At 35.9% G+C, this 14,635-nt stretch overlaps 1 protein-coding gene across 16 annotated transcripts in view; it reads right to left on the minus strand.

Moving 5' to 3' along the window:
• Window positions 1–14,635, minus strand: part of HEATR5A (HEAT repeat containing 5A) — a 64,567-nt gene that overhangs the window by 1,905 nt on the left and 48,027 nt on the right. For 10 of the 16 annotated variants that reach the window (XM_040560310.1, XM_040560317.1, XM_040560316.1 and 7 more), the window contains 12 exons: window positions 13,782–14,021; window positions 12,890–13,071; window positions 11,181–11,249; window positions 10,570–10,749; window positions 9,090–9,324; window positions 8,416–8,664; window positions 7,497–7,624; window positions 5,603–5,750; window positions 4,646–4,918; window positions 2,852–3,076; window positions 1,781–1,935; window positions 22–235 (listed from right to left, as the gene is read on the minus strand). In XM_040560310.1, the coding sequence (XP_040416244.1) occupies window positions 22–235; window positions 1,781–1,935; window positions 2,852–3,076; window positions 4,646–4,918; window positions 5,603–5,750; window positions 7,497–7,624; window positions 8,416–8,664; window positions 9,090–9,324; window positions 10,570–10,749; window positions 11,181–11,249; window positions 12,890–13,071; window positions 13,782–14,021 (2,298 nt within the window). Of the gene's footprint in view, window positions 1–21; window positions 236–1,780; window positions 1,936–2,851; window positions 3,077–4,645; window positions 4,919–5,602; window positions 5,751–6,831; window positions 6,927–7,496; window positions 7,625–8,415; window positions 8,665–9,089; window positions 9,325–10,569; window positions 10,750–11,180; window positions 11,250–12,889; window positions 13,072–13,781; window positions 14,022–14,635 lie in introns of those variants that run through there. The other 6 variants (XM_040560318.1, XM_040560315.1, XM_040560314.1 and 3 more) reach the window with 3 other exon arrangements.

Below are 14,635 nucleotides of genomic sequence, written 5' to 3' on the forward strand. Positions count from 1 at the left end.
CTAGTAATTGAAGTAACTTACGGTGTTCTTCCTCGGCAGTAGCTGTAAGAGCTGTTAACACCTTGATTCCCTCCTGAATGACTTGAAGTTCAGCAGCATTTTCAGGTTTTGCTTTTTCTGTTTCCTGCAATTTCCTCACAATGGATGGTGCTAAAGAATGAATATAAGGATATGACACAGTTTTGTTTGGATGCTGAAAGATGGAGTGCAGCAGCTGGTAGCATTTATACTGTACCTAAAGGGAAAATCAAAGTTGCAATTACAAAGCTTTATACAAGTCAGACTGTTTTAAAACTCACAGCTTGTCAGATAAAATTTCAGAGAGGGCGAAAAATCTGCCTCACAGCTCAAGAATTCATCAAGTTGCAGGGTGCTAATGCATAATAATTGATAGGAGCATTATAACTTGTAACCAAATTATTAACAGAAACTAGATCATGCTTCCTATTTCCAGAGTCCTACATCTTCCTAGATTTTTGGGTAAAGGGAAAAATATTATTTTTGCGTTAAGACTGTGTGTTAGTACTGTTTTGAAAATAATCTGTATTTTTCTGACCAAGAATAGATGCTGCAAATGTAAATATTATCTCTGTGAAACAGTAGGTACAATCTTAGCAGGTGTCAAAAGGTACAAATAGCTTATCGTGTGTGTCACTGGAAGTCAGTAGGACTGAAACTGTGAAGTGCCTACAGAATTTCAGAAAGTCTCAGATATCTAAAACACTTCAAATTTGCAAATGCATACTACCATTATTTTCTTGAAGTCACATTCAGCATTCCTAAATATGACTTGTCATATTCAGAATATTCAGTCATAGTCAACATTTCCTGCTTTGGCAGGGGGTTTGGACCCGATGATCTCTTGAGGTCCCTTCCAACCCCTACAATTCTGTGATTCCTGAGTTTCCTATCGAGGAAAACAATGTTGACAATACTAAAAATATGTTAATATATAAAAAAGTACTTTTCTAACAGCTGAGTTAGCTGTCCAGTTAAAGGTAACTTTGTTTCATCTTTAGTTACTACATGAAGATGTCCAGAGAAGGAGCAAGAAAACAGTTAACAGTGAATTCTCATATTAGTAGAACATGGTATCTAATGCATTTTCAGAGCTGGACTTTCAGAATGAGAGTGTCCCCAACCCCTAGAAAAGCCATTTGTATTTGCACTAATAATAAATAAAATTTGTGATTTTTTTTCTTGATACAATGCTCTTTTAGATGAAGAAAAGTAACAAATGAACTGTAGCACTACATTCTAAAGTAAGTGTATACAAACATTTATAATGAGGTCAGAAGAAAGCATCAATCTAGTTCAATACCCTGCCTCCAGCAGTGGCCTAGAGATGATGCTTATGATACAGTATAAATTACGTAGTGGTACTTCCTCAACATACTTCTCCAGCTTCTAAAGACCTACAGCTGCAGGATTTCCTGAGCAAAAGGGATAGTATCTAGGCATTTACAAGAAAATGAACAATAAAATGAAACAGGTGCCTGAAAAACTACACAACTGTATCATGTACTTATCAGTGTGTAAAGCTCTGAGTCTGAAACAAAAAATGAAAATCATAGGAATGTAGAACTGTATTCAAAATAAATAAATGATAAAATGCACTGCTGGACATGTTTTTGCTAACTTGTTCAAACTATTTTAAAATACAACAGGTATATTGCAGAGCAGATTTAATTGGAGTCAACACATGAAGCAACTAAAGAGAAAATAAACTAAAATACATTTAACATGCTATTGATATTCTCACAAATTCACCAGTACTTACAAAAGGATCTTTTGAGTCAAGTGTTATTTTGAACTTCTCAATACAACGCTTTTGAAGGCACTCTGTGGTAGTAACTTCTGGACTGCTGGACAAAATAAATACTGTAATAGCAGTAAGTAGGCTAACTTCATCACGTTGTTGGAGAAGACCATCTACTATCAATAAAGCAAACACTCTGTTAGATTTGCATTATATAGTAATTCTATGAATTCAAATGTTACAAAGAGGTAGAAGAGAAATGCCTAGGTCTCTCTAGGAATCTCTTTTTTCATATACTTGACGAACTGATGCACTGATACGGACTTTTACTGTAATAAAAGCCAAGGCCAAAATGGGCTTTCAGGAGTGGTGATATGCATATTTAGGTATATATATACCAGCATATTCTGTTTCACGTTTTCATTGTATAAGGTGCAATAATTATCTTTGCAAAGCTGGTATGACATGTTAGGGTACGACAATCTTTTTTTGACAATTATATAAAATCTGCATTAAGAACATACATCTTTCTGGCATGATTGAGACCATTGTTTCCACAAATAAATAAAAAAACGGACAAAAGTTCCAGTAACAAACTACAACTTTGAGATTAAATGGAAAGAATGACAAAAGTCATACAAAATTGGGAAGCTGAAGAAACAGTACACGGAACACTAACATTAAGACAAGAAGTTATTTTTCTTGAACTATTTTTTTAATTCCCTTTGCTGTCAATACAGACACTAGCTCTTTGTAAAGAAATGATGTGCACAACGACTGTTTTTAATGCTCATCTGCAGTGAAGTTACAGCTCCTGTTCATTTCACCACACTGTGTAACTACATTGTGGCATTACATAATACAGGAGTAAGGCTGCAATCCCATGCTTATCCTTTACAGATTTCGACTTCTCATATGAACTGTAGACACAGGGTTGCACTACAGTTTCAGCAGTACTTAGTTGCTGGAGAATTAGTTGGCTACCAAGTTCTTAGTCTTTATTTAAGACATGCAGAAATTTAGTCTAACAAAATCAACCAACCTTCCAAAGTTTTTTTTTTTTTTTAAACACACACACAAAAGCGTGCTTACCTTGATCCCAACAGTCAAGCACTGTGACCAAAGCACTGCGCAGAAGATCAGTCCATGCAGTCCGACTCTTCTCTGCTCGAGCCATTGGAGAAGACAAAAGTCCTTTAAGAGCTTGTAGAGATGCAGCAACTGTCAAAGGTAACTGGTCATCTTGCAATTTCACTGCAGTTTCTTTAAGCACGCCAGTAATTAGGTACAATATAGTAGGAAGAACTGAAACACTTCCTGTAGAACAAAGCAAATTAATTTTACAGAAGTGAAAAAAAAAGGGACCTTTGGTATTTAAAAAAATGAAGAACTTTTATTGAATTCTCTTATTTATCAAGGGTCAACTAGGTCACTAGCTGAACCTGCTTGGCAGGGGATTTGGACCAGATGATCTCCAGAGATCCCTGCCAACCTTAACCATTCTGTGATTAACAAGGGGTAATTCCAAAACTGGTAGGAGGTAAAATTTCTCTCACATGATGCTTAATTAGTCAAGGATCTCATTGCTCCAGGAAGTCGCTGAAATCAAGAATTTACCAAGATGAATAGAAAGAGGATCTTAGGTTAAAGACAGGTAACAAGAATTCCTAGAATTAGAATAGCAAAGTCTAACAATAATTTTGGAAGAGAGGAGACCTCTCCTCCTCTCTAAGAAGAGAAGTACCGTGTCCCACAGCCTACTGAACAAATCATCTCTTGCTGAGAATCTGGCAGTTGACCTTCTGGAATAAGGGCCTTTTTATAAAACTAAAAAATAATTAAAAAAACTTTATATGAATTGACCTTTGGACACGCTTCCTTTTCCAGTCTTATCCAACTGACTGTATAATCAAGCTTACGCTCTTCATTTTAGTCACCTGACTTAAATGCTAAGTTCCCTGGTGTAAACATCCCATCTGCTCCAATCCTGCAAACTGTTTGTTTGTGGAGTAACTTGAATGGTTAAAGACAAAATGTACTACAGAGCCCAAAGAAAATTCACAACTGTTTTTCTTAAAATATAGTTGCCCTCAGAAGTAAATGATGCTATGTCAGTTTCTTTTTGCTTTGAACTGACTAATAATGGGCTACAGAAAGAAATCATGTTATCACCCTAAAACAAATAGCAAGAACTGTTAACTATTCCACTGGTACAATATTCCCAAAGAAGAAACCTGTAAAAGAGCAGAAAGGTAAGAAAAGAGAAGTTTCCAGAAGTAGTAAAAGCAAAAATTTGCATAAGGAGTAATAAATACCTAAGGTGTGAAAAGAGGTGTAGGGCAGAAATGGCTTATCAGTGTGGCTGAAACAGCACTGAAAGATCATATGCATGAGCATGGTATTGTTGGGGAAACAAGCTTCACCTCTTAAAGTCATCCAATGAATCACGGGGTGAAAGTCAACTAATCTGAGGAATCAATCATAAATCCTCAACAGCAGGTTGCTAATGTTTAAATGATGGCTTTAAGTGAAAGCTAACATGACATGTTTCCCTTTTAAATTTAATTTACGTTTGCATTTTAAGTTCTAGAATAGAAGATTGAAGTAGAATAGAAGCATGTAGCTATTGTATACTTCTCTCACAAAATGAATCTATTAATTGCACTGCTACATGTGGGAGGAAAAGAAAAACTGCTCTTTCAATTGCTTCAGTAACTTTTGTTATCTGACTGTCAAAAAAAAATAATTAGGACAGGAAATTGTCACAAGCAAATCACAGAACTTGCTGCCAAATTTATCCAGCTGAGAAAATTAGGTAGTAACAAGGGTGCTCAGAAGAGCCCAATACTCTTTCATTTAATTTTTCCTTGTGATGAAATAGCATACCTTCAGGAGAGCAGATTGCAGGAACATCAGAGAGAATAACTAATGCTGCTGATACCAGCCTACTTCCATCTTCTGACAATAACAGATGTTTTCCTGATTGAACTGCAGGGCTACAAGTTAATTTAGGGTTGAGCTGGGGAAGCTGTCTGACAAGAATACAAACACAAAACTCTAGTGTTGCGAAGACTAATGATTTCCCAGGCACCAGTCCTCCTGTATCTTTGCCTTCTCCAAATTCTGGTAACGTTTCCTTTTCTGCAGCACCATCGTCAACTACAACAAAAAGAAGAAATATAGCAGAAATCTGCAGACTGTACCTTGTTTCCAAAAAGTTAACCTCTTAAGACTGTTTCATCACCAAATGACAATCTCAACACCTATACGTGTGTGCATATGTATTCCAGCTTCTACTGGCAAACATCCATCCCTCTGAAAAAGCAATCTGTGCACTGATTGTGAAAAGGCAAAAGCTTGTACAATATTTAGACTTCAAACATGCTGAGGTACCATGCCAATACAATGTCATTTTGTTGTTTTTCTCCTTTTTTTTTTTTTTCTATTAGCAAAAGAACTTTAGGAAGTTACAATCAGAAAAGCTAGTGCTGTCTGGCTTGTAACAGCTGTGTGTGCCAAGTTTCTCTGTTGTTCTACTGCAATTGATCCCATCTTTTCTGTAAGATTTCTCCCTCCCTGTCACCACACAAGGGTATCCAAACTGCAGTTTTCCTCCTCACTTCATGCCCTCTAGTCACCTCCAAAGTCACCTACTGTCTATCATACCACCCCAATTTCTTAAGTCAGGCACCTGGACTGACTTAGGTGAACCAGGATTAGTCATTAACTGAAAAGCTTTAATTAAGATGCATGTTGGATGCATCACCTTCAAGAATCCCATTTTGCAAAAAGAACTGCCTTATCCCTGTTAATATATATTCAGCATCTTGTGCATTACTGTACCTTCTGCACTTCTCCGCTTTTCCTTCACATGTTCCTGAGCTGCAAAAAGAATCAGCCGAACAACTTCAAGGGCAGCAAGCTGAATATCAGGTGATTCTCTGGTCAGTATCAGGCGATGCAAAACATTCAGCAGCTCTACACCCAACTCCTACAGTAAGAAAAATGTTTAAAATATCCACATTTTGATGCAGAAATTTTAGAAGTGGGATCTCTTGGACAAACAGTTAATACTTGTTAAAGCCAACAGTATTACTCTTAGTAATCTCACTAAGGAACACAACAGTACTATTGATACAATCACAGGAGTTGGCTTTATATTAAAAGACCTACCTCCTAGCTCCCAGCAGCAGGGACCCTGATCAATTCTCCCCCCAAAACCAGTAATCACAATAATTTAGAGATAAAGCACTTAAAACTACTGTAAAAAAATAAAAATAAAAAAAGGTAATCTTCTTGCTTTTTAACTCTTGAAGATGGGAATACTACAGTGGATTGGGCCTATCCCTGCTACAGTATGTACATTTTTCTGGAGAGAGCAACAATAGTCAGCAGAAGTTAGGCATGTTCACAGGAATTATCACTTTAGCTGTGGTAGACCACTGTGTAGCACACAGGATGGTGTAAGCTTAATTTAAAGAAAAAAATGAGTTTTTTTTTTTTTTTAAATACCACTTATTTTGTCCAGTTTCCTTTTACCATCTTCAATACTCAAAACAGCATTAACGGCACTGTCCCTTGACAGAGTAAGAGAATGTGTCGTCCTGCAAGTATTCATTCTGAGAGCAGGAAATGAAGGAAAAACTAAATAGAGAATCCAAACAACAAAAGCGGGGAAGGATAAAAAAGGAAAAAGGAAAGAATACGCAGAACATGTTTTCTCTTCTTCCCCGTTGTTGAGAAATCCTGTAGTAGAGCTTTTTCTGTATGATTCCCATCCTTTCCCATAAACCAAGATCAGGAGTGTTAACAAGATAGCATTGGTATACTCTGTTCTTTACAGGCACTGTTTTGAACACCAGTTCTAGCCCAGACTCTCTCTCTAACCAGTTTTCCTTGTATGCCAAGAAAACCATTCTTGCTGAAATCCCTCGTGACCTCGTTTTCACCACATCTGGAGACACAATGTCATTGCTCTCTGAATTGCTAGTCTTTCCACCACAATCAGTGATGTTCCTTGAAATTATCTTCTTAATTTTCTGGAATTCTGTCTTTACCGGGCTCCTACTTACCTAATTATTCCTTCCTGACAAAATCTCCTCAAGTTCTCTGCCTCTCCCCAGCTTCTACAGGTTCTATGTTCTGCTCTTTTTCTCTCCTCCCTGCTCTGCAAAGGAGGACCTTGATAAAGCCTGTAATTTACTTACTGCTTTTGTGTTGAAGATTCTTGGATATACAATACAGAGCAGAGATACTGTTCAAACTAAAATTATGCCTTGTATGTGGCTTTTCTGTAAATACGTCAAGCTTAAAACAAGAAAAAGAACTCTTGCTGCTTAACTCTTCAGAAAAACTTCCTTAATTTTTGGGACAGCAGCTGCTCCTGGTCTGTCTGTCAGTCAGTCTTACAATCTAGATGTAATCTTTGACTCTGACTTATGCTTAGGTCCTTATACATGGTGTTTTGTCTTACAGATGGTATGCAGAAATAATCTACTAAGACGTTAATTTTGCAATCTTCAGAAATAAAACTTCAGTCTATGTATCTAACATCTCAGACCACTATTGATCCAGAAGCTTTTTTTCCTTCAGTCTTTAGAAATACAGTCATGACTAGTTTACAAACCCATCAAGTCTGTATGGAATTGAGTTGTCTAAATGATAAGGAGCTTTTTACTGAATCCCTGATTTTTTTTTCTTGATAATTAGCTTGGGGCTCTGATCATTAAGATGTTACCTGATCACCTCCTATTTTAGACCTTGGCCATGGGACATCAAAGAGTGCCTGTAGGGCACGTAAGCAGGCAATAATGTTCTCCATTGCTGCATCCGATCGAGGAGAGCAGAGAAATTCCACGCTAATTCCTGTACAGATAAGAAGAAATACATAAATATTCTTAAGAAATTAAAAAAATGCTTTTTAAAAAGTGATTTTGTCAAATAATAAGTAATCTAATAGTATGCTGAGCAGACAGATATATAGCATTTGTATTTTATATTAAGTGAATTAATCTCCTATTGTTTATGTTTTGGTGAAAGAACTCTATTTCCCCCAAAAGAATGAAAGTACTTCAAGTCCTAGGCGATTTAAGATGTGATTATAACCGTCTTTTAACAAATAACAATAAATAAATTAGAGCAATTTCCAAGTAAAACACTGAGGTCTGAAGAACAGGCAGACAATTCTATGAGTCATAATGAGTACACAAAAGAATATTTGCCTAATTAAATTGATTTATGTAATAGAATAACAGACAGATTAATAATAGTTCACAAACTACAAGGCTGATACTTTTTCTTCTTATTTTACAGAAAAGCTAAAGATTACAGCTACCACAACTGGATCACCACATACAAGTAAATTACACTAGGCCTAAGCTTGCAAATCCTAGACCAGATAAAATCAAATCACTTTTTTCTGAGGTTTCAGGACTCTTCAGAGGACATTTTGTGACACCGGAGATGAAATTCACACAAACTGTGATCCATATTCTCATCCCAGTTGTACAGCTGTAATTCCAAAAAGTGTGATGACTTGGGAAACTGATCTATGTATGTATAAGAATAGCGGTGCTATAGAAAATGTCTATGTTTCAAGTTTTATCTATTAAAAAATACTTTCAGTGTTACAGAATCAAGACGGATTATGCACTAACCCAAGATAAGATGAAATCTGTCAGTATTCACATCCTCAGGAGATTTCACTGATGGCCTGGTAGAAGAATCTTGACACATTGTAGTTGGGGTGACAGGTCTAGAGAGATTAGTAACTCCTTCATCTGGATCAACAACAATGAAACCTGTGGTAGTAAGCCACAATGCTGTAGCATAAAGTATTAGTGCCCAGGAGTTGTAGTAATGAGGTCTGGCATTTTCAATCGTCTCTGCTGTATAAAATGTACCACCTACAAAAAGAGAAGTTACAGTTTCAAGGATATCATTTATTTTCATCTATAATAATTTCTCATTCATAGAAAACAGGCATTCTTCTTATTGAAATGATATTTACCATATTTTATGACTTTTTTTTAAGTGTCGAATATTGAAATTTAGGTTAATGACAACACTTTATTTAGATTTATTTGGATAGAATCCAATACAATTACCTTTTCCTTCTTTCAACCATCAAAATATTCAACTAACAATACTGAACAAACTGCTTTTCACATCAGTGAACCTTCTAAAAAGCAATCTATCTTTAGATAGGTACACAAGTATGCATATTCTCTATAGAATTTCATCTTCCTGAAATCTAACACAAGTCAGCTAGGACATTAATGACATGTACTTACAAGTGAGCTACGAAAATACAATTTATTTGCCTTCTTACCTTCAGCAGGTAGTTGTGATGCATATTCGGAAGGCAAAATTAACAGAGCAAAATCCTGAAGTGCAGCAAGCCAGAGTTTGCTCAGTGTTCCAAGATCTGCCTGTACTAAGTCCAGAAGTCCACCAGCCGAAGATGTTATATCTCTGTAGCTTTCTTCTGCAGATTTTGTAGTTTTTAAAGAGTGATTGTGTGCATCACTTTGATTTTTTTGCTTTTCAACTGCAACTATGTAAACCTGTTATAAATTTGGAGAGACATTTACAAATATTAACACTTGGAAAACTACTGTAATCATGACTCCCTATTGAGCAAGCATGAGGTTTCCTACAATCTTTTCCTGCTTCAAGTCCAGTAGACTTGGATGACTTGATTACAAAAATTTATCCCCACTTAATTTTGTAGTAGTTTTTCATATCCAACATCTAGCAGAAAATTATAAAGGGTTTACTTTGGAGACTTCTAGTGACTGGAACAATCTATAGATTTCAGTTCTAAAAACTGTACTTCACATTTCATCTGAATTTTGTCTCAGTTTCTGACCAGTGAAAGGATTATTGATGTATACCATTAAAAAACTTTTATCCACATAATCATTTTAAATTGATCATGGCACACCTTATCTTTTCTTGAATAGATGAAATAGGTTGATCTACTTAAATCTCTCGGTGTAAGCTTATTTTCATTTTCTTTATTCCTACTTGCTAGCTTTTCTCTGATGGCTTTCCTATTTTGCCAGTATTATTTCTCCAGTATGGACACCAGAAGTTGGTATGTGTTTCTACAAATGGTCATGTAAATGTCATCTATTGTCTGCTTTCTTCAACACACCTGCCTGCTTATGTACAGAAATACCATACAGAATAACTGCATAATGTGATTGTATTTGGCTGGTTATCCATTCACAGCGCCAAGTTCATTATCAGTGCTTTCTAAGACGTCTTCTAGAGGTTACATACATTGCTCACGTTTTCTAAATATCTAATTTTGCATACACACGTATTAAAACAGGCAATCATGTGAGCTGACTTAAAGGCAGTTAGCCATGGCAGTACTGAACTTACACTGTTGAAAGAACTACCTGTAAGAAATTAAATGCCAATAAGCAATGAGAAAAATGATAGCTATTTAAAATGGCTATGTTCAGTGGGCCATCCCCATAACCATTTACACCTTGCCAATTTAAACTGAATATTGAAACATCAGAAGAATTCTATGATTCTATGAAATATGAATAATATAATGCAGCAATTTAACAATCAGTGCTATTGTCCAAGTTTACAAAGTGTGTCATTGATCACATGTATTTTCAACCTGGGTAGGGCTGGTGTTCATGTACTATTTAGAGGTAACAAAGCATAGTAAAGAATGAAAAACTTCTATTTAATCAAACAGATAAGAAATTTCTGAAACCACTCTGCCTGAAAGGTTCCAATTCACCTACCAGAAATCAAGACTATTGTCATGGAGCTGTTACACTAACCTCTGCCCAAGCCTTAAGCACAGCCAGTATCTCCATTGTTGAGGTACTTTCATTGTATTGTTGACCTTGTGCTTCTTTCCCAGCTTGCACTTTGACCAAAGAGGATACAAGCAACTGGTGAACTCGTCGAAGGTCATTAAGATCACTTACTACACCACTTGCTATCCAGGCACTGCATACCTAGCATTGTAAAACAGGTAGTTAGAAACAAGAGCCAAAAACCACTACATATGCTATTTTTCCATCTGTAAAATGATGTAAAACAGACTTCATTTCCATTAAGACATAATTACTCTCAGATAATAATGTTAAATGGTATTACAGTTCAGTATACATAAGTAACAAAAGCCAAAAACATTAAGAAGGATGTCATAAACAACCCAAGTTTCAACTGCTACAAAGTTTCTCGAAAGATTTTCAAGTGCATAAAATCTGTAGGATTTCGTCATGTTACACAGAGGTAACACAGGTGACAGTATTTTGTGTGCACTGAGAAGTTGAGACTAGATGACTTATTATTTCCTTTTTCTTCTGTGATGTTTTTTCTGTCAAGCAAAAAAAATAATATTCAGAGGGTCTATTACCAAAGACTTCTGACATTCAACACTTGCCTGACATGCTTTTGCTGTGACATCCGGAGGAGTTTCAGGAGCAAAGGCAGGCCTAAGGGCTGCTCCAACCTAAAGAAGAGTTATACAACATATAGTACACAGCAATTAAGTAAATAATTACTTTCCATAACTAGGCTTTGTTGCAGTTTTCCCTTACAAAGCATAGTTTCCTTTTCATTTTTCAGACTTTTGTGGTGAGGTTAAAGAGCAGGCAGACCACTGCAGTGATACTTTTTTTTTTTGTTTTGCTTACACAGAAGACATGGTTCTCTTTGAAACAGGTCTTCAAAGAGGTTTCTATTCTTTGCACAGTAAAATCGAAATAGAAACTTCCTTCCTCCTGAACTCTCGATTTGATGAGTAGCTTTCAAAAGGAAAAACAATGTTCCAAACTGTGGAAGACTTACAAGAATACCTAATAAATGACATTTCGTTACTCAGAAAGAATACAACTCTAAGGAAACAAACAGCTGAAGTCCGGCAACTTTCGTAAGTGAAAGAAGGGGAGAACACAAACCCCATTTACCTAATAAGGAATACACCAATATATACTTATCAGGTTACAGAGATTTCACCTACTGTCATTGTTGAAAGCTATTTTCCCCTAAAGGCTAATGAAAATTTCACTTGTTGATTTAGGTGATATCTGAAAATTCAGACTTAAGCCAGATGCAATTTGGGGTGAAATTGCAACATGTAGTAGAGGATGTGTACCATTCTAGTACAATGGCACCATCCTCACTGTCAGCCCCTACAGTAATTAAGTATCTCATTTTTGGTGTCTCTTACCAGGTGGATGAAGCTCCTACAGAAAAATTACAGTGATGATGGTTTACATCATTTTAAGGACATACTGAAAGGGTTCTGTTTTGGGTTGACATTGAAGATCAAATATCACCATGTGATTTTGTTATATGCCAAATGACCAATGAAAAGAGCTTTTTGCAACAGGTCTGCTGAAGATAAATACACTTCACTGATGATGCGTCTCAGCATAATAAAGGTACAGGAATTATGACTGTCCATCTTAAGTTCATGAAAATAAGTGAAAAGTAGTTGTTTTTAGTGACAGATAATGACAGTCTGTTAAGACCCCCTAAAACTTAGACTTCACTTAATGAACTTGCAGACAAGACTTCAAGAAACCACTACTTAAATCTGGAAAAACGCATTCTTCTCTACTTGTCTATTTCTGGTTATTGTTATGGAAAACATTTGACATGACAAATTTTAAATAAATTTTAATGGCTTCACATCTCTTCAACTTCTGTGAAACAGTTGATTAGAAGCTCTATGCATAGTATTAGCACAAACACTTTAAGGGTAATGAAGCTTAAAAGGAGAATTATTAGATCTACTTGTAACTTGCTTGATAATTTTGGATGGCAAGGAAAATTTTTTTCCCCGTGGTAGTTCCTGACTAACTCTAGGCAATCCTCTTTTCTACAGAGTGCCAACAAAAGAATATTGTTAGGTTGTTTTCTGTTGATTGTAATCGAATAGGGTAGAAGGAAAAAGCTGAAACTTAAAAAACTTTGGGGCTAAAACATCATACACTGACTGAAAAGATGCTTTCTAGATAAATTAAGATCAAAATAAATGAATAATAGTTTCATTAACAAACTGAAACCTGGCTAGAGCATTACCTACCACCAAAAGCAAATTCTTTTAATGCTATACTTTTCTAACTTATTAACAATGGTGCTTACATTGGCTTGATACTGCTCCAGAATTACATGACCTGGAAATTCTGGTTCTGGAACAGCTGCAAACTTCCGAACAACAATTAGCAACGTCTGAAGCCCAGAAAGACGAAGTTGATCACTGTGATCTGTGGCAGCCATAAAAGCCATACGGATCAAGTCAGCTAAATGCAATACCAAAAAGTCATCTGAGAACAGAAATAAAATATAGTTTTATTAAATTTAGATATAGACATCATATATTTTGAAAATGTTGGGAGCAATATTATAAAAATGTGTATTTCACATTCTACAACACATCAAAGATTCAGTTAAGGCAGTTTACATATACAACAATCTTACTTGGACATCTTATGCTAGCTGATCTAGGCAACTTTCCATTTGAATGTAAAAACGTACTTAGAATAAAGCATAAATATCTTCATGTTTGATGCCCATTTTCTAAAAAAGAAGCTAAACAAACAGTTTTGAGGAAAACACGTCTAAATAAACACAGGCAGGTACTGAAAATTAACACTGTTTCTATTGGTAATTATGCAAATTAAGGAAAGAAAAATGTGGAGGTTTCTTTTGGTCATACTCCCAGATAACCAAACTGTGTTGCTGTAGGCTGGTGCCAGCTATCACTTCTGATTGCCAATTCTTAGGCAGAAACAATGGCTCCATCCACATGGTGCTACAAGCAGGAAAATGAGTGTAGATATTGCAGTGATATGCCAATATTTTGACTAATTAAAGTCGCTCTACACCTTAATCAATATAGGCTTCAAATCAGAGTAATTAGAGGTTTCAGTGATTACAAACAACACATTTATGATGGATTTCATTAAGATGCAAAAAGCTAACACTCATTTTAGTGTTAGCTTTCTGTAAAATTCTTTCGGTGCTTAAGACGTACCTCTTGAATCACGTTGTTTTCTTTCCTGAGCCAAGGTTATGTCAAAGTGTGCACTGCCTGCATTTTCACACTGGTTTATAATTTTACAAACACACTCTGCAGCAAAAACTCTGGTAGACCATCGTGGATTACTGAAGGGATGAAACCTCTCATCACTTTCAGACGTTAATATAGATGCATCATCCACTTTAGCAGTTTCTTCTTCTTGAGTGGTATCTACTGAAGCTACTGTATTGAAATCTGTAGTTAGGACACGGGGAAAAAAAGTGAAAAATGTAATTTTTTTTTTGAAGGACTTATAACAAAGTCTCTTCAAAGTTCATCCTTCAACTTGCTATGACTCCCATTCATCCTCAGTGTATTAAAGTCAATGCTAGATCTAGAAACAAAGTGTAACAAAACTGTCTGCAATGACACATCACAAGTTACTGCCTTTCCAAATCCAAAAATCCAAAACCAAAAAAGTTTTCCTTCTGCATCACAGGATGAGAGGGTAAGAGAGAGAGAAGGGGGAATAGAAATCTTTTCACAATATTCAACCTAGTAATTAATTCTATTTGCTCGGGAGATTCATTAATGATGTAATAGGTCTGCATCATTCCTATCATCCATAGAAAAGATGGTCTGAATATTTTCCTTGTAGGTATTTGCACTGGATCCACAAGCTCAAATGTATTCTGTACTTCCCTTCCTGGTATGCCAGTAAGTTAACATTAGGATAGTAAAACAGCCAGAATATGAACAGCCAAGACATACTACAATGCTTACAGAAACCTCTTCAATAGCAAAAAGGCAATCAGAAAAAGTCATATTTGTTCTGAAAGAAATAAGTTAAAGGGTCCAGTGTTTCAGTA

Source organism: Cygnus olor, chromosome 5, assembly GCF_009769625.2.
Source record: "Cygnus olor isolate bCygOlo1 chromosome 5, bCygOlo1.pri.v2, whole genome shotgun sequence".
In the NCBI taxonomy this organism is placed as follows: Eukaryota; Metazoa; Chordata; class Aves; order Anseriformes; family Anatidae; genus Cygnus; species Cygnus olor.